At 43.3% G+C, this 21,176-nt stretch overlaps 1 protein-coding gene across 1 annotated transcript; it reads left to right on the top strand.

Moving 5' to 3' along the window:
• The first annotated feature begins 464 nt into the window (after window positions 1-464).
• On the top strand, window positions 465-19,661 carry LOC124043473 (integrator complex subunit 3-like). Its single transcript, XM_046362101.1, has 29 exons — window positions 465-791; window positions 1,632-1,715; window positions 2,617-2,700; window positions 4,183-4,296; window positions 4,441-4,525; window positions 4,700-4,766; window positions 5,207-5,348; window positions 5,646-5,775; window positions 5,878-5,975; window positions 6,556-6,747; window positions 6,986-7,073; window positions 7,338-7,417; window positions 9,824-9,915; window positions 10,189-10,319; window positions 11,156-11,284; window positions 11,810-11,930; window positions 13,064-13,118; window positions 13,256-13,359; window positions 13,488-13,652; window positions 13,982-14,135; window positions 15,567-15,635; window positions 15,747-15,822; window positions 15,954-16,067; window positions 16,906-16,954; window positions 17,045-17,212; window positions 17,820-17,920; window positions 18,076-18,148; window positions 18,303-18,459; window positions 18,723-19,661. The coding sequence occupies exons 1-29, from the start codon at window positions 708-710 to the stop codon at window positions 18,798-18,800; spliced, it is 3,084 nt and encodes a 1,027-aa protein (XP_046218057.1). The 5' UTR covers window positions 465-707; the 3' UTR covers window positions 18,801-19,661.
• Window positions 19,662-21,176: the final 1,515 nt, after the last annotated feature.

The raw sequence follows: 21,176 nt of genomic DNA on the forward strand, positions 1-21,176 counted from the left end.
CATAAACCTTTCTTGTCACTCACAAAATCACAACATTTAACTTGGAGTAGGCTATATACTATGGGCAGCTATACCTAATATCAACCACGTTTCCAAAGTTTTGCTTAATTAACTGTAAAATGTATTAATTAAAAGGTAATTGGTCTGAATGCTATTTTTTTAATTTAGCACGATAAGGAAGAACAATTATCCAGATTGTTTTTCAATGCACACAATTCAATGACAAAAAATCCGATGAGACTTTTCTGTTCTATCCTTACAAAGTGACACAAATGTGTTGATATCAATACTCGAAACTATTTCTGTTCAAGTTACATCGCTACTCATTTGCCGGTTAACCTCTGCGTTCATTGGTAAACCATTATGTCACTCAAAATAACTAAATCAATGATTGGCTAAAAAAGTGACTACTGCTCCTCCCTTCTACTAGCTCTGTGAAGGAATACTTCCGCTAGGCCACCATGCCCTCCGGAAGTTAGTTTGTTTTATTCGGACACAGTCGAAAGCACTGGAGTGAGAGTGAAAGGTGGCCAAACCAAGTAAAAAAAGCACACGGTATCCGACGAAGAGCGTGTAAAGAGAGTCTAAACAAGAGTCTAGTGTTAGAGGCGCTCCATTGATACAAGAAAATCATTTATAATTTTCCCCGAACCCCAGTGTCTAACCCCTCAAGTCCTCTGGGGCCAGACGAAGCGAGGCGGGAGGTGATGGAGCCTTCACCGGCAAAGGGGAAACCGCAGGGTCGCTTATTGGTGTCCACGACCCTGGACGCAAAAGATGAGCTTGAGGAGGTAGGTTTACTATATACTATATTATCAATAAGTGTTGCTATATCATACAAACAGCTGTTCAACCACACAGCACGTAAAAAAAACATTCACGAATACAAAGACACGGAACCATTTTACAGAATAGCCTCGCCTGCATGTTGCTAGCTATCATTCAGCAAGGCTAGTTCCTAATTCTGAAATGAATTTACTAGTCTAGCATGTGTAGGTTTGCAGCACGTATTTGTGCTTTGTTGACGTGGGTTTAAACGATGGGGAATCCAGCTGAATTTAACGTAGCATTTAGTATGCTATTTATGTAAACATATGGATGAGACACGAGCCCATGCACATGCGCAAAGGTCATCATACACATGTCAATACAGTAACTTTTCTGACACTACCCTTGTAGTGATTCTTCCCTTTAAAAAAAATATATGGTGTCACCTCCACACCAGATGGCTTAGACATTTTCATACATTATGTAGCCAGCTCAATTGACAGAGGCGTCAACACATTCTGTTGTTTGTCTGCTGTTTTTTTGTGTGTGTGTGTGTGTGTGTGTGTGTGTGTGTGTGTGTGTGTGTGTGTGTGTGTGTGTGTGTGTGTGTGTGTGTGTGTGTGTGTGTGTGTGTGTGTGTGTGTGTGTGTGTGTGTGTGTGTGTGTGTGTGTGATTTCTCAGACTTTTTTTTCTCCCATGGGTGTGAGCCTGCTGTGTTGCTCTGTGGATTTTTGTGTTTTTTTTGTTGTTGTCCATCTGTATGCCCACATTATGTGACATCTGAATGATTCGGGCCTATCTACGTTTGTGTGTGTCTATCTGTTTTCGCGGTTAACATAATTTTTTTGTTTTTATCCATCAGCGTTTGGAGAGGTGTGTGGGGATTGTCACTTCGTTGACAAATGGCCTGTCAGAGCGTGAGGCCAACGATGCCATCACAGCTAATGTGAGTCCCTTGCCCTTTCACTAATAGTCCATCACCATGGGATTGGACACTGCATGCTAGAATGTGCAGTTGAGATGTGGCTACTTGCATGCTTGTATTGAGCCTCAGAATCTAATTGAATCTTAATAGAATGTGACTATGGTCAGACGAATCAGAGTTGGCCTTGTAATTGATCCTTTCTCGTAAACATTTTTGCAATGCCATTTGTAAATGTGAGTAGTTAAAGGACGTAGTACATATGCTTCATAAGCATATTGAGAAGTGTAGGATTATGTACCATATGCTACCTGTAGGCTCAGCTTTTATGTTGAATTGAATCGCTTCAAGTGACATGAATCCCTGATATGGCTAAAGCTTCCAATGTCAACACAATGATAAGCAGGTAGATGCTTATTGTCGGGAATCTTGACCTGGAAGCAAAACTGAGCAATTTCCACTAGATGGTACCTACACACTGAAGAAGGCTGCGATGCCAAAACCTCTGCGTACGCTATCCCTGATGCAGTGAAAACATTAAAAATAAATACAAAATTAAGTCTGCTTTATGCAACATATTTTTGAGTGAAGACAGATTACACCTTTTGTTTGTCTGAATTCACAGGTTTTATGCACCAGCCAAGCTTCTGGGAGAGCACATGGTCCGCTTTTGACCAGCTGCAATGTGAAAATGTCTATATTGTCTTATTTAAGGTTAAGGTTAGGGTTAGGCTTTAAGGTTAGATTTAAAATCATATTTTATGACTTTGTAGCTGTGTCAGATAGTGACCACTCTGCAAAACTGCCACCATGGCCAGATTCGTGACAATAAATGCCAATCTGACCCATTATAATGGAGGCTACAGCCATATCATGGGTAGATTAAGTGGCACGGTAACATTGTCATATTCTCCTCATCCACCAGGTGTGTAAGGGCCCCCAGCAGCATGAGGAGGTGTGTCTGGGACTCTTCGCTCTGCTGCTCACTGAGCCTCCACAGGCACAGAGGGTAAGGCATTGTTATTATGTTATCCTTATCAGCATTATCATACTTCACATCATTATTATACACATTATCATTTCATGTGATTATTGGGGTTGCCAATTCAGTCTAAGATCTGTACCTTCATTATTGCATTTTCAAAATATCCTAGAATAGCTTTATTGTTCGCCGGCAGTCAAAAGCCAATTCTGGGAGATTCCGGGTCAAACCAAGAGGGTCGGAAAGCCCTCATGATCATAGCACCATAGATTGCATTCATTATACACACACCAAACGATTGAATTAGCTTACATAGTGATTCTTGTGACTGCACTAAAAATAGTGTGCTGTTATCCACACTTATGCCCAGCATGTAATTCCAACCCTAATACCTCAAATATTTTAGGCTCCCTGATATGAATGGGATTATACACTCTACATACTCCACAACCCAATATGTACATCACATGCGCTGCAAACTCTTCACAAACGTTCATGCTATACTCTGAAGCTTTGTTCTTGTCAATATTGACACATTTTACATTTGTGGCTGTCACGCGAACAGAACACACACACACAGTACAGACACTCATATTTATTACACACACAACACTATAACGGCACACACTGCAGCCTCCAAAACCACTGTGTGTGACCACCGGTATCACACACACTTGATACACATTTAATTTCCTCAACCCCCTAACACCGGTATTATAAACACACACCTTCAGACTGTATATGATCAGTATACCTTATGATGACACATCAACATTTCCACCATAAGGTACTATAGAATGGGACTGTTTGGGCTTTTATGAATTACGACTTGGGGAAATCGATAAGAATAATTTCACCATTCTTGAAATAATATGCCCGAGTCTGGTGTAGTGTTTAGCTCTACATACTCCGGAGCACACATACCCCTGGAGCTTTGGGTATGAATCCTCTCACCCCTTCTTGTCTCTCTTTCTCTGTATCCGTCTCCCCTCTGCATTCTGACTTTCACTGTCCATAAAACAATCAAATAAAAATAAAAGAATGGTCAACTTCTATAGTATTCCTGTGGCCTCTGTAAATCCTTGTCACCTGAACATGCTTGTCTGGGTGCTCAGTTTAATTGAATCCACATTACACTATTTATAGGCCCTATTGAGGCACAAACTGTTAATTATCACACTATGTTGTATGGACACTGTACAGTATGTCCATATGCTGCAAAGCAAATTAGCCTTTGGTTATAATAAAGACTTACATATTGCTTAAGTAGAATATAGTAAAGTGGAGAATAAGTCCCGAGGAGGTGTAGTATATGGCCATATATCACAAACCCCCAAGGTGCCTTATTGCTATTATAACCTGGTTACCAACATAATTAGAGATGTAAAAATAAATGTTTTGTCATAACCTTGGTATACGGTCTGAAATACCATGGCTGTCAGCCAATCAGCATTCAGGGCTCAACCCACCCAGTTTCTAATTTACTGTATTTGACTCTACTCTCCACAGTGTTACAGAGACCTGACCCTGGTGAATAGGGACGGCATGAACGTGATCCTGATCAAGATCAACCAGATCCTCATGGAGAAGTTCCTCAAGCTGCAGGATGTGTGCCGCACACAGGTCAACAGTTTGTCTCCATGTAGAAAAGGCAGAAACCATTTTCGTGCTCTCAATACAGTTAGCTTTATTGACACAATATACATGTGGATGTTTTCTAATGAGTAAGTGATTGACTAACGATCTCGCCCTTCTCTCTCGCTTCAGTTGGTGTGGTTGGTGAGGGAGCTGGTGAAGAGTGGCGTGATCGGCGCGGACGGCGTCCTCATGACCCTTATGAAGCAGATCGCAGGTCAGTCCATTCAGTATGTGTACCATTGGTTTCACTGCTTTGAGTAGCGTCTTGTTTCACCGTTCCTCTCGCGTCTAAATTGTGTCAAGACAAAATGGCTTCCTCACCTGTTTTCTGTAGTCTCTGTGTTGGTTTGCTTGATTGAGCATCTCTTGATTTTTTTCCTGTGTCCAGGAGGAGACATCACCAGTAAGAACCTGTGGCTGGCTGAGAATGTTCTGGACATACTGCTGGATCAAAGGTGTGTTGGAGAGCGATCAACAGGAAACACTCTTTCACTCCATTATTGTCATGCAATAAAAGTCAAACTGGTTCATAAGGCAAAAAACGTATCACACACTATTATTATTATTATTTTTTAAATATGTCATGCTTTGAAGTAGGCTCACAATACATGAGAAGGGCTTACCAATAAAAACTGCCAGAAGAAGTGATTTCTGTTGAGTGCTCCAACTCCTTTCTGGCTCATATTAGTACTGTGGGAGTTTTACTTAGTATGCTCTTCTCGGGAATTTGTCATTGTTGTTAAGCACCCCTCCTTTCCTTGGTTCGCTGGAGCGTGAAGGACCGCCTGAACTCTAGGTTTATAACACACTCACACTTTTGGACTCGTTTGGTTTAGCGCACAACCGTCTCTCTACAAGAACTACAATCGTCTCTTGTCTCTTCGTCGTCTCTCAGGGAGTGGGTGCTGAAGAGTGGCATGCTGATAGCAATGTCCGTGTACACCTACCTGCGCCTCATCGTGGACCACGGCACCCCGGCACTGCTGGTCCTCAGACAGAAGGAGGTTGACTTGTGTATCGGCCTGCTCCGAGAGAAGGTGAGGGAGGAGAGGAATGGAGGAGGGAATGATGTAATGGCATACGCGAGGTAAGGAGACGAGCGATATAGTGTGTAAGGGAATGAGGGAGGAGTAGATTTGGAGCGAAGATGCGTATGGAGTCTTGAGGACAGATGAGAAAGAAGATTTGTGTCGTATCGTATATGCCCAAGAACACAGACAAACTTATTATACTGTATCTAGGTTTGACAATGGGGAATTTCCACACAGCAATTCAATAATTGAATGTAATGACATATTCCCCTCTTTCTCTCTCCTCCCCTCATCCCTGTCTAGTTTATGGAGTGTTTTATCATTGGGAGAGACCTGGTGCGTCTGCTGCAGATCGTGGCCCGGATCCCAGAGATGGAGCTACTGTGGAAAGACCTGCTCCACAACCCCCAGGCCCTCAGCCCTCAGTTCACTGGTAAGGGTAAGAGAGTGTCGTTAAGCAGGGGTGGGTCTGTGTGTGTGTGTGTGTGTGAGACCCGTGGCTCAGTTCTAACTCTCTCTCTCTCTGGTTCTATAGGTTTGCTGCAGCTCCTGACCGCTCGCACATCCCGCAAGTTCCTGGCTTGTCGCCTCACACCAGATATGGAGACCAAACTGCTCTTCATGACCTCCAGGGTAAACACACACACACACACTACAAACACATCTCAGGACAGTACACACACACAAACACTGCAAAACATCTCAGGACAGTACACACACACAAACACTGCAACACATCTCAGGACAGTACACACACGCACACACTACAACACATCACAGGACAGTACACACAAACACACACACACGCACTACAACACATCTCAGGACAGTACACACACACTACAACACAGTACACACACTACAACACGGTACATACACACACACTACAACACATCTCAGAACGGTACACACACACACACTACAACACATCTCAGGATGGTACACACACACTACAACACATCTCAGGACGGTACACACACACACTACAACACATCTCAGGACGGTACACACACACTACAACACATCTCATGATGGTACACACACACACACTACAACACATCTCAGGACAGTACACACACACACACTACAACACGTCTCAGGACAGTACACGCACACACACACACTCACTACAACACATCTCATGATGGTACACACACAAAGTACATGCACATACACATTCCTTTATGCCTATCCTGTCCCTCTCTCCCTGTAGGTGCGATTTGGCCAGCAGAAGCGCTACCAGGACTGGTTCCAGAGACAGTACCTGTCCACGGCAGAGAGCCAGTCGCTGCGCTGTGACCTGATTCGCTACATCTGCGGCGTGGTGCACCCATCCAATGAGGTGCTGAGCTCTGACATCCTGCCCCGCTGGGCTATCATTGGCTGGCTGCTCACCACCTGCACGGTAAGGGGCAGGGCAAAGATTGGTTATAACTTTAAGGCACATTAATGCAAAGATGGGTAATGATTTATTTTATAGTATGCCCAAGATTATTTTCTGTCTAATGTTAATCTAATAAACAATAAAGCTTTTTGAATTTACCTCGTATTTACAACTATTTACCTGGATTTTACCCATACAGATAATTGTAAAATAGTAATTACATTGAAATATTTAAATGTTTTATTACTTGCGTCTTTAGTCTAACGTGGCGGCCTCGAACGCCAAGCTTGCCCTGTTCTACGACTGGCTCTTCTTCAGCCCAGAGAAGGACAGCATCATGAACATAGGTAAGACGGGGGAACAGAAAACGCTACCTGTATCTCTTCGTGTGTAGAGTAAGGGACCAATGTGCTCAGCTAAATGTTTAGAAGTAGGGAAAACATGCGGGTGTTGGGTTAGTGGTATATTAGACTAACGAGTAAACTGGAACAGAGGTTACAGGATGGACACATTTCTGCTGTCACCTTCTCTATCCGCCACTGTATGCACATTTGTCTCTTTCTCTTTTCATGGTTGACCCATCCGTTCTCTCTTCCCCCTCCCTCTTTCAGAGCCGGCCATCTTAGTGATGCACCACTCCATGAAGCCTCATCCAGCCATCACTGCCACTCTCCTGGACTTCATGTGTCGGGTGAGTGGGCGCACACATTACACAACGGAGCTCATTCAGATCATTAACTGTGGTGAATGTACCACTTTTTTTGCTATTCAAAGTGGAAAAGACTCTATTGACATGTGCTTCATGCTCAATGTGTTAGCGAAGCAGTAGAGAACGAAGAGATGTTTTGACATCCTGCCGTATTCACTAGAGGTTGGCCGATTAATCGGAATTGCCGATTAATTAGGGCTGATTTCAAGTTTTCATAGAAATCGTTAATCAGCATTTTTGGACACCGATCATGGCCGATTACATTGCACTCCACGAGGAGACTGCGTGGCAGGCTGACTACCTGTTATGTGAGTGCAGCAAGGAGCCACGGTAAGGTGCAAGCTAGCATTAAACTTATCTTATGAAAAACAATCAGGAGCGGCAGGGTAGCCTAGTGGTTAGAGCATTGGACTAGTAACCGAAAGGTTGCATGTTCAAATCCCTGAGCTGATAAGGTACAAAATCTGTCGTTCTGCCCTTGAACAGGCAGTTAACCCACTGTTCCTAGGCCATCATTGAAAATAAAAAATTTGTTCTTAACTGACTTGCCTAGTAAAATAAAGGTAAAATAAAAAAAATAACATAATCACTAATTAACTACACTTGGTTGATGATATTACTAGTTTATCTAGCTTGTCCTATCGACGCGGTGCCTGTTAATTTATCATTGAATCACAGCCTACTTCGCCAAATGGGTGATTTAACAAACGCATTCGCAAAAACAGCACTGTCGTTGCACCAATGTGTACCTACCATAAACATCAATTCCTTTCTTAAAATCAATACACAAGTATATATTTTTAAACCTGCATATTTAGTTAATATTGCCTGCTAACATTAATTTATTTTAACTAGGGAAATTGTGTCACTTCTCTTGTGTTCTGTGCAACAGAGTCAGGGTATATGCAGCAGTTTGGGCCGCATGGCTCGTTGCGAACTGTGTCAAGACCATTTCTTCCTAACAAAGACAGCCAACTTCGCCAAACGGGGGATGATTTAACAAATGCGCATTTGCAAAAAAAGCACAATCGCTGCACGAATGTACCTAACCATAAATAAGTCGCTCTGGATAAGAGCGTCTGCTAAATGACTTAAATGTAAATGTAAAATGTAAATATCAATGCCTTTCTTAAAATCAATACACAGAAGTATATATTTTTTAAAACCTGCATATTTAGTTTTTTTAAATTCATGTTAGCTGGCAATATTAAACTAGGAAAATTGTGTTGCTTCTCTTGCGTTCATTGAACGCAGAGTCAGAGTATATGCAACAGTTTGGGCCGCATGGCTCGTTGCGACCTAATTTGCCAGAATTTTACGTAATTAGGACATAACATTGAAGGTTGTGCAATGTAACAGCAATATTTAGACTTAGGGATGCCACCCGTTAGATAAAATACAGAACGGTTCCATATTTCACTGACAGAATAAATGTTTTGTTTTCGAAATGATAGTTTCCGGATTTGACCATATTAATGACCTACGGCTCGTATTTCTGTGTGTTTATTATATTATAATTAAGTATATGATTTGATAGAGCAGTGTGACTGAGCGGTAGTAGGCAGCAGCAGGCTCGTAAGCATTCATTCAAACAGCACTTTCCTGCGTTTGACAGCAGCTCTTCGCAATGCTTCAAGTATTGTGCTGTTTCTGACTTCAAGCCTATCAACTCACGAGATTAGGCTGGCAATACTAAAGTACCTGTTAGAACATCCAATAGTCAAAGGTATAGGAAATACAAATGGTATAGAGAGAAATAGTCCTATAATAACTACAACCTAAAACGTCTTACCTGGGAATATTGAAGACTCATGTTAAAAGGAACCACCAGCTTTCATATGTTCTCATGTTCTGAGCAAGGAACTTAAACATTAGCTTTTTTACATGGCACATATTGCACTTTTACTTTCTTCTCCAACACATTGTTTTTGCATTATTTAAACCAAATTGAACATGTTTCATTATTTATTTGAGACTAAATTGATTTCATTGATGTATTATATTAAGTTAAAATAAAAGTGTTCATTGTTCATTCAGTATTGTTGTAATTGTCATTATTACAAATATATTTGTAAAAATCGTCCGTTTAATCGGTATTGTCCCTTTTTGGTCCTCCAATAATCGGTATCGGTGTTAAAAAATCATAATCTGCCGACCTCTAGTATTCACCCGTTTTGTCTGACTTGGGAAGCGAGTGGTACATTTACAGCGGTGAGGAAGTTTAATGATACCTTGCATTGGTGTTAGTTGTGCCATGCTTTAGAGAAGTTGTGGTATTATGGCGTTCGCGCAGATGCTTGACTCATCTAAAAAATGTTTTACCTTCTCTTGCCTTCAACTGGTCCTACTCTGTTTCGCACTCTTCCCCCTCCTCTTTCTCCCTCACAGATCATCCCTCACTTTTTCCCCCCTCTGGAGGGGCAGGTGCGGCAGGGTGTCTTCAACTCTCTCACCTTCATCATGGAGAAAAGAGTGCTGGCGTGAGTCATTCTCTCTCACTTGCACACATTCATGCACCCACCACCACCAGCCATCATGGGATATATTTGACCTTGGACACAGTTGTACATAAAAAAAAACATATAACATAATATATATTAACATATATATTTAAATTGAACCTCTGCAGATTTTACATTTTTGATCAAGTGATTTTGGTATCATCAGTGATTGGATTTTATTACATTTTATGTCAGTGAATCTTTATCGCCTTTATTTTAACCCCCTAATCGGTCTGTATTTTCCTCCCTCAGTCATCTAGCTCCTCTGTTTGACAATCCCAAACTGGATCGGGAGCTGCGCTCCATGCTGAGGGAACGCTTCGCAGAGTTCTGCAGTTCCCCCTCACCCCCTACTGAGGGAAGGGATGAAGGTGCAAATGAAAGTAATTCAACTTTTATTTGTTAACATGAATGAATGAATGAACACTGTTGGTGGTCCTTGAAGATGAGTTTCTTTACAAGGCTCACTACAGTTACTCACATGCAAAAGAAACATCCCTTCTCTTTAACCATCCTCCCCCAGACATGCACAATAACACCCAAAGACATTTGATGGAGGGATTTTGAAAGAAGCAAACTTTTTCAATCATGCATCATGGTATAATATGTAGAGTTGAAACTAGCCTATTTCGAGTAACAGTAGGGAAACTAGGGAAGCCCTAGTCCAAGAGCAGAGGCTGTTATCAAATCAAATCCAATTTATTTATATAGCCCTTCGTACATCAGCTGATATCTCAAAGTGCTGTACAGAAACCCAGCCTAAAACCCCAAACAGCAAGCAATGCAGGTGTAGAAGCACGGTGGCTAGGAAACACTCCCTAGAAAGGCCAAAACCTAGGAAGAAACCTAGAGAGGAACCAGGCTATGTGGGGTGGCCAGTCCTCTTCTAGCTGTTATGTGTCAACTGGAAGTGGCTTGGGATAAACGTGTCGGCTGAATGTTCCATCTCGAAAAGGAACCCTAAATTAGAGCATGAAAGTAAAGCATTTGAATTCGTTGAGGTGCAACTAACAGTTAACTTAAATTGTCCCCGCTAAATATTGGATGATTCAATTTAGATTTTGAATTACTTTGAATTAGGTTAACCAGGAAAATAATATGCAGGTGTTTTAAATGTGTATGCATTACACTGTTATTCCAGTGTTGCCTTTATTTGAGAACCTCCTGTGTTTGCTTGCCTCTACTTTACAATGTCGTCTGATCACCTTTTGCTCCTCAGTGAAAATGGAGGAGTCTGTTTCCTTGGAGATGGACAATCATGTTCTGCTTGACAAGGAGGATGGTTGCTACGACAACACGGAGGCTGCCTTCAGCGACGATGAGGAGGAGGTTAACAACAAGGGTGAGGGTAAGGAAGGACACATTTTATTACTCCACTCAACACAGATACCAGATAATATGTTAGAACCATGTTAACGTTGAACTACACCAGACTCAACACTTAAATGGGTACAATATATTCTGCTGCATTTTACACCAAATGAGCATTATCTAGCTTGCTCCCAAATCTGTCTGTCCTTGCCAACTCCTATGAGTGACAATGACCATAGGAGTTGGATAGACAACACGAACAGATCTAGGACCAGGCCTATCACTAGCATCATCTCAACTCAGATTATCACCCCGTTAGATTTGTTTTGCCTTCGATAGATGAAGCCCTCTTTTAACATAGATGAACCATAATGCCTTAACACTGAGTTTTATCTTAGATGAAGCCAAATCAGAAACTTGCATTTGAAAAACAATTTCGAAACTCATAATCCAATTCAAAAGACTGGAAACATATTAGGGCCTCACTCTCACTCTGCTTCGTACTCATCCACATCAAGTCATTGGCTGACCTTTCATTTTGGTTATTACAGGCAATAAAAAGCGGAGTTCAGATTCCACCCAATCAAAGAGGCCGTTATTGAGGAGCCCGCTGACATCACTCCCTACGTGGATCAGTTGGACGACACAATGAAGGAGAAGGTGTTGCAGTTACAGAAAGGAAGGTTAGTAGAGTGGATGTGACTGGACTCTCACATCGGGACATGTATTTGTCTAACAAACACACTCACTCAGTTAAATTCAATTAGCCTTATTGGCATAAGACATTGCCAAAGCCAACATCAGTGAACGTGACAAGAGTTGGAGAAGGCCCTAAAAATTGTAAAGACCCCAGCCACCCCAGTCGTAGACTGTTCTCTCTACTACCACATGGCAAGCGGTACCGGAGTGCCAAGTCTAGGACTAAATGGCTTCTCAACAATTTTTACCCCCAAGCCATAAGACTCCTGAACAGGTAATCAAATGGCTACCCAGAGTATTTGCATTGTGTGCCCCCACAACCCCTCTTTTTACGCTGCTGCTACTCTCTGTTTATCATATATGCATAGTCACTTTAACTATACATTCATGTACATACTACCCCAATTGGTCCGACCAACCAGTGCTCCCGCACATTGGCTAACCGGGCTATCTGCATTGTGTCCCACCCACCATTCGCCAACCCCTCTTACGTTACTGCTACTCTCTGTTCATCATATATGCATAGTCACTTTAACCATAACTACATGTACATACTACCTCACTCAGCCTGACTAACTGGTGTCTGTATGTAGCCTCGCTACTGTTATAGCCTCGCTACTGTTATAGCCTCGCTACTGTTATAGCCTCGCTACTGTAAATAGCCTGTCCTTTTACTGTTGTTTTATTTCTTTATTTACCTATTGTTCACCTAATACCTTTTTTGCACTATTGGTTAGAGTCTGTAAGTAAGCATTTCACTGAAAGGTCTGCCTACACGTGTTGTATTCGGCGCACGTGACAAATAAACTTTGATTTGATCCCTGCTTTACCCTTTTCACAGTGGTAACGTGTAGATCTGTATGGATTGGAGAGATGTTGACAATAATGCCATTAGCTCCACTCCTCTGCCTAGCTCACGAGTAGGTTGGCTGCTTTCGGCCATTTTGCTTCCTTTGATTTGGAGAGCCACTTTCATACTTCATCTCTCACCCATTCACTCCCATTGCGGTCAATTGTTCTCATTGCTGATTGCAACAACATTGCTGATTGCAGCAGTGGAAATCTTAATCGAAATGGGCTCTTCAATAATTATTTCCTTTCCCCATCTCTCTAACAGTGACACGGAGGCACATTGTGAAGTCATGCAGGAGATTGTGGACCTGGTCCTGGAGGTGAGTCAGCAAGAAAATATACAACAGTGGTTAAATACAGATATGTATTTGGGTATCTTGTGGGGGAAATGGGAATTATCTGTGGTTTATTGATGTCCCCTTTCTGTCCCTCGTCTCGCTTGCTCTCTCTCTCTCAGGAGGACTTTGACTCAGAGCAAATGTCCACTCTGGCCTCCTGTCTGGCTGAGCTCTTCAAGGGCCACTTCAGAGGAGACGTACTGCCTGACGACATCACAGAAGAGTAAGTTAATGTGCGCCTTCTGATGGCGTCAACATGGCCTGGTTAGGGGGTAAGACTGTCTGTGTCGTGCATTTGTGTATACATGCGAAAAAATAATATAGAATATGAACTTTGTTGTGTGTTCCCAGGTCGCTGGAGGAGTCTGTGTGTAAACCTGTGTGCCTGGTGTTCAGGAACCTGTGTCAGATGCAGGAGGACAACAGTGGTTTCTCAGTGCTGCTGGAGATGCTGGCGGAGCTCTACCAGAAACAGCCCAAGATCGGCTATCACCTGCTTTACTACCTCAGGGCCAGGTGAAGGGACTGGGTCCACCACACTGCTTAGCATTGGCAAGGAATGGGAGCCCTTGGTTTCAGGGAGGCTGAGGGAGTAGTGTGTTAGACATTTTGCTGTCCGCTAGAAGTTATTGTTACAACCGTCCACTGTTTTAGTTTCTCTAATGCTGCTGGTAACGTTCTTTCTACATTGATAAAGCAGTCAATGGAGACATGAGCCTGGACACATTTTTGCCCTCGCACTGCTCTGTTGGTTTAACATCACTTGATCTAACGTTGTTGTACCATTGTTGCAGCATAGCTGTAACCTAGTTCTAACATTGTTGTAACATTGTCTCCCACCACAGTAAAGCAGCGATGGGGAAGATGAGTCTGTACGAATCGTTTGCCCAGGCCACAGCGCTGGGAGACCTGCACACCTGTCTCATGATGGACATGAAGGCCTGCCAGGAGGACGACATCAGGCTGCTCTGCTATCTCACACCATCCATCTACACCGAGGTACACACAAACTTCTTCTACGCCGAGGTACACACAAACTTCTTCTACGCCGAGGTACACACAAACTTCTTCTACGTCGAGGTACACACAAACTTCTTCTACGTCGAGGTACACACAAACTTCTACGTCGAGGTACACACAAACTTCTTCTACGCCGAGGTACACACAAACTTCTTCTACGCCGAGGTACACACAAACTTCTACGCCGAGGTACACACAAACTTCTACAGGTACACACAAACTTCTTCTACGCCGAGGTACACACAAACTTCTACACCGAGATACACACAAACTTCTACACCGAGGTACACACAAACTACATCTACGCTGAGGTGTGTACACACCATCTACGCCGGGGTACGTACACACACAGAGACAACATCTACAGTGCCTTGAGAAAGTATTCACACCCCTTGACATTTACATTTAAGTCATTTAGCAGACGCTCTTATCCAGAGCGACTTACAAATTGTTGCATTCACCTTATGACATCCAGTGGAACAGCCACTTTACAATAGTGCATCTAAATCTTTAAAGGGGGGGTGAGAAGGATTACTTTATCCTATCCTAGGTATTCCTTAAAGAGGTGGGGTTTCAGGTGTCTCCGGAAGGTGGTGATTGACTCCGCTGTCCTGGCGTCGTGAGGGAGTTTGTTCCACCATTGGGGGGCCAGAGCAGCGAACAGTTTTGACTGGGCTGAGCGGGAACTGTACTTCCTCAGTGGTAGGGAGGCGAGCAGGCCAGAGGTGGATGAACGCAGTGCCCTTGTTTGGGTGTAGGGCCTGATCAGAGCCTGGAGGTACTGAGGTGCCGTTCCCCTCACAGCTCCGTAGGCAAGCACCATGGTCTTGTAGCGGATGCGAGCTTCAACTGGAAGCCAGTGGAGAGAGCGGAGGAGCGGGGTGACGTGAGAGAACTTGGGAAGCTTGACTTTTTCCACATTTTGTTGTGTTAGATTGAATTTTAAATTGATTAAATTGAGATGTTGTGTCACTGATCTACACACAATACCCCATAATGTCAAAGTGGAATCATGGTTTTAGAAATGTTTACAAATGAAAAGTTGAAATGTTTTGACTCAATAAGTATTCAACCCTTTTGTTATGGCAAGCCTAAATAAGTTCAGGTGTAAAAATATTGTACAATCCAGGTGTGCAACGCTCTTAGAGACTTGAAATCGCTGCCAAAGGTGATTTTAACATGTATTGACTCGGGGTTGAATACTTATCTAATCACGATATAGTAGTGTTTTATTTTCCATTTAAAAAATGTACAATGTTAGGATTTTTTTTCCACTTTATGTAGATTCTTGACAAAAAATGACATCCATTTTAGTCCTACTTTTTAACACAACAAAATGTGGGAAAGGTCCAGGGGTGTGAGTACTGAAGGCACTGTTACACTGTTTATATCTCCCTCCTCTCTCTGTAGTTCCCAGATGAGACATTGCGCAGTGGAGAGCTACTCAACATGATTGTAGCAGTCATCGATTCAACACAGGTAATTTAACCACACACACACACGCACGCACAAAAATATACAATACTGCATAGTATTTTTCTCCTTCAACCCTCCCATTCCACCCCCCCAACTCTTTTTTCTCTCTTTCAGCTTCAGGAGCTGATGTGTCACGTGATGATTGGCAATCTGGTGATGTTCCGCAAGGACTCTGTCCTCAATATCCTCAGTGAGTCACATATAACGTCAGACACACAAACACACCGAAAACACACACAGACAGAGAAAAACAGATTCATAGTGCATGTGTATGAACTGTGTGCTTGTCTCACTGTATGAAATATTGTCTCTGTCCTACAGTCCAGTCTCTGGAATGGGAGACGTTTGAGCAGTACAGTGCCTGGCAGCTCTTCTTGGCCCACAGTATTCCACTGGAGACCATTATCCCCATCCTGCAGCACCTCAAGTACAAAGGTGAGATACACACAATGGCCTAGATAGACACTGCTCTCCGCTATTAGCTAAATCGCTAAGACTGGCCCCTTCAACAGTGCCCTTGTCGTCTTTTGTTTGGTACACATCCCTGCGTCCCCACCGTCACACAATTACTGTTTATGCAATCCAAAAATGTTCCATTATTAGTTGCAATCTGTGTCAGGTGGGTGTCATTTGAAAGCCTATTCTATTGCCAACATGGCTATCTAAGTTATAAAATATGGTCTTACAGTGTTAGGCTTTCAAAAGGCAGAGTGTAATTAAGACGGAGTATAATTCTGGTGTGCATAGAATTAAGTTGTGACTGCATTCAAGTGCATGTTCCGTGGCTAATTTTCTTCACAAATACAACAAAGGCTCATTCTGTTCAGGACAACCCAGGGTAGAACACATGTCATCCTGTGAATCAAACATAGCGATTGTAAATGTTGATACTGTAAATTACATTTGTTTTCAAATATGGAAATGTGAAGTGCCCATTTGGACTCACAGGTGCATTTCCCTCACTCAGACAACACATAGTGAAAAGTAGCCCATTTGGGGGCTTGAGGGTGCATCTTTTGTACTCAAGTTTACAACGGTTGTCAGTCAAAAAACACAGCGCTGGGAAGTGGAGAACCTGTGTTCTGACATCCATGTATAGCATGTTGACTGTACAGCTTTTGCATTATAAATTAGGCTCTCTCAATGACAAAATGTGAATATTTGGGCTGGGTATGCTATTGACCTTCACTAAAATGAGTTAATAGTTCTACACTGTTCTTTCCTGGTATTACCACTGGCATAATATTCTTACGTTGTACCTCTTCCTGTCCAGAACACCCAGAAGCACTCTCCTGTTTGCTGTTGCAACTACGCAGGGAAAAGTAAGCTATATTTACAGGTACATACTGTATCTCTGCAAATGAATACAGTGGCATCGGTACTGATCCCTGTGGTGCTCCTTCCCCCTTTAGACCCAGTGGTGAGATGGTGAAGATGGTGCTGAGTCGGCCCTGCCACCCGGAGGACCAGTTCACCACCAGTATCCTGCGCCACTGGGCGGCCAAGCACGACGACGTCCTGGGGGAACATATCAAGGCCCTGCTCATCAAGAACAACAACATGCCACGCAAACGCCAGAGGTGACTACGAGTCCACCACTTTCACTTTTTAAGGAGATGGAGTTTTTACCTTAAGATTAATAGTTTTCTTTACCTCCAGAGAAGGTCTTTGATGACTTGTTACATAAATCCACTGTTTGGATATTGCTAATGTCGGCATCCAATTGGTTCACGCTTCATAAACGCATAGCTCACACACATACTTCAATTCAACTTATAGCACAACAATATCAGTCCAGAAGATCTGTGTTTGACTCAGTTCTGTCTAAAGATTTTTCATTCTGTTTCCAACGATTTGAAGTCCCAAGTTTTCATACTCGCATTCCATGCATTGTTTACTTCACAGTGCTTTCTGTATCTCTCGGGGGTAAGAAAAACCATTGATTGGTGTGAAAGTCCAGAAATCTGTAACTGAAGAGACACACGTGGGTCCTGTTCATTGAGCTTTTGTTGGTTTTGACTGCACTGCAGATAGCCTGACTGATCACCCATGGTCTTGGTTATTAGTTGAGTCTTTAAATGCTGGGCTTGAACAAAAGCCTGCACACTGTGTTGGTGACTGATAGGTTAAAGCCTGGTAACAAGAGTAAGAGGAAAGACTGTTATTGTCTGTGTGTGTGTCTCCCAGTCTGCGCAGCTCCAGCAGTAAACTGGCCCAGCTGACCCTGGAACAGATCCTGGAGCACATGGACAACCTGAGGCTGAACCTCAGCAACACCAAGAACAGCTGTGAGACACACACACACTGTTTTACTATTCTAAAACACACACATCTGTCCTGCAATGGCAGCAAACTAACACCACATTATACACCAACCTCAGTGTCCCCCAAACACGCCTCTAACCCAGTGAACTCTGACCCTACTCTGTCTGTGGGTCCCCAGTCTTCACACAGACTCCCATCCTGCAGGCTCTGCAGCATGTCCAGGCCAGCTGTGACGAGGCCCACAAGATGAGGTGAGACCCCAGACTCTCACTGTCCTCGGGGGATCATTACGCTACTATGACTGCGCTGAGATACTCTGTATTTTTATTACACACAGTTTCCTAGGTGTCTTATAGTGACTTGACAGGATTCTGAATGTGTCCCTCCTTTCTGTCTCCGCCTCAGATTCAGCGACCTCTTTTCATTGGCCGAGGAGTACGAAGAGCCCTCCTCCAAGCCTCCCAAGTCACGGCGCAAGGCCCCCGCCTCCTCCCCGCGGTCGCGTAAGGGAGCGGTCACCCCTGTGAGCAACGAAGAAGAGAGCGTGTCTAGCAGTGCCTCGGTAGGTCGTCTTACAGCAACTTCCTTTTTATATCCTGTTTAGAAGCTGCGTTAAGATGAGCCTTACATAGCCCCATACCCTTGTACACTTCAGAACCAGGATTAGATTTAGGTTTTGTTAATTGCTAATTAACAGAAGAACTATTTTGTGCCTCCCTCAGCTGTCACTATAATATGTTTTATTTTAAGCTTTCCTGGTTTCAGAAGCTATTTCTGTCTCCACTTGTTCCTCCAACCTCCTTTTTATTTCCACCCCTACTCCAGGAGGAAGAGGACTCCAAACCCAAAGCCCCCAAGAGGAAGAGGAAAGGCTCATCTGCGGTGGCCTCGGACAGCGACTGACAGCCCCACAACCAACCCGCTCCCACCTGTCATAGTGACATCCCTGTAGACAGGACCATCAGCCAACCAGCTTCTCCAAACCACTGAGGAAACCCCGCCCCCAGAGACACTCAACAAGAGGGGTCGGAGCTCCTCCGCGTGGACTCTAGTGCTACTGGCTGGAGCCATGGAGACACTCGACCTCACCTCTCACTGGTCATTGGCTGCTTTGTGTCAGTTGGTCTGGCTGGATTGGTCAGGGGGAGCATTCCGAGGGGAAATGCCAGTCGCTGTGGCTCAGACTGACAGAAGTACTGTTACGAGAGGGATATCTATATCCTTGAGGAAAGGATTACATGACTTGACTGGATGTTTGGGGGGTAAATGTGTTGCTCTATTGTCACTTAGTTGTCTGCCTATCACACTGCACTTAGAGACATCAGACAAAGCATTTTATAAGCCATGACCATGATGACCGACCAACCAGCAAGAGCATCCAGTCCAGGCGATTTTAACAGAGGCACGTGTCAAAGATTTAAGTGATTCCTACCGTTTTGGGGGAAGGAGAGGTGCGAGAGTTGAAGTGGGGAGAAAGTCACCTTTGTCCCAATCCCATAGAGAAAAATGTTCCTGCCCCACATCTGAAAAACTCAACATGCCTGTTCACCCTTCATTTCTGATTGGCAAGAAGCGAGACCATGGACACACTTTCATTGGATCATTTTAACCAGATGGTTGGACTGTATGCGAGGTCAGAAATAAAAGACTGTATGAATGGAGGAGCCAGATGTAGTTGCTGAACTTTTTAATGGAAATGTCTTTCTACTGAACTATTTTCATAAAAGATCATAACAATTAAAAAAAGGGCTACAAAAAATAGAACCAAGTGGTGGAAACAGTCTTATGTTATATGTTTGTTGTTTTCACACAAGTCAGTTGTAACACCACCCAGAACAGAGAGACTGAGTGCTGCAATGAATGAGTAGCCAAGTATATCGCTAGCTATGGCGTTTTATTCTTCTTAGCAGCTCGTCTATTTTAATTGAGTAATATTTCGTTTTCTGGTCATAGTAACATGAATTTGTGCATGTGTGGACTCGATTTTCACCAGCAGGTGACTGTGCCCCTTCTCTCTAGTCAGTCTCAACGGAGGAAATTAAAGAGAGCAAGGACCGTGAGAGGCGGACCCTCTGCGACTGATGCCATGTTCAAACAACTGGGGAAATCTGACTTCCGTTTTACCTGATCTGTAACCTAATCTCAGAATTCCGACTTCACAACTGGGAACTTGGGGGGGGGGTAATATGAGATCCGGGGGGGAGCTTTAAACTGTCATCCAACTCTGAAATCTTTCTGGAGCTTTGACTTCCCAACCTGAATGACTTCATGATTAGACCGTTTTCTTTCAAATGCACAGTAACAGATGCAGGTACCATCAGTCCAGTCATTTATGCTCAGCTGTGCCTCGCAAGTGCTGCACCAACGAAGCTATTTCGTTAAAGGTCGAGTTTTGAAATATATTGTCTGAGAATAACATTGGCAGACCTGGCATTTAGCCAATATGTTTTGACTGCGAAGGTGATGTTGACTCAAAAGGTTGGTTACCACTGCTTTAACAGATTCAAATCCAAAGATAACTAGGTATACGTGTTTCCACTGAGACTTAGTTTATTGAAATTCATATTTTTTAGTCAAGAACATTCTTATTTACAAGTTTCTATCAAGTTGTTATTCCTTACGTACATCAAAGCACACATTGAGATGAATGAATGTACAAGATTGAAACATTTACTTAAGTGATAATGCCTGAGAAGCCGGTGTTGATATATTGGCACGGGTGTTGTAAGGCCCCGTGAGTTGAAGTCGAGACTGAGAAATGCTGCCTGCCTCATCCCAACTCCTACACATTCTTTACTATGGGACAGTTGCCGATTGTTACGCACGCCTCTGAAGAGGGAACGCAACACCCTGCTACAACAACTCTCCGTGAAGTGAAAGAGGTATGGACTGTAGGTGTGAGTAAGGATGACAAGGCAGAGAATTAACCATTTACTAGAAATGTATTCCGTCACACGGTAATATGGGGAAAAGGGGCTGGACGGAACCAAAGCAAAGAGAGTAAATATCAAAGCCCCCTCACCTACCTGCCACTAATGGTCCACCCAGGTCTTACCTAGTGTGCCTAGACAGTGAATATACTATGGGTATATGTATGCCCGCGGGCCTCTTTCCTAAGAACTCCCTAGGTGCCTTCCCCTTACCCCCTGGGAACAAATGAAACAGAATATTATTAACAATTTCACAAACGCACTGAGAAACACATCAAATAGGCTCTGACTGAGCAACAAACTCACAAAGAACATACCAAAGCTGCTCCCATCTACAACTAACATAGTA

The sequence above is a fragment of the Oncorhynchus gorbuscha genome, linkage group LG09, assembly GCF_021184085.1.
Source record: "Oncorhynchus gorbuscha isolate QuinsamMale2020 ecotype Even-year linkage group LG09, OgorEven_v1.0, whole genome shotgun sequence".
Classification (NCBI taxonomy): Eukaryota; Metazoa; Chordata; class Actinopteri; order Salmoniformes; family Salmonidae; genus Oncorhynchus; species Oncorhynchus gorbuscha.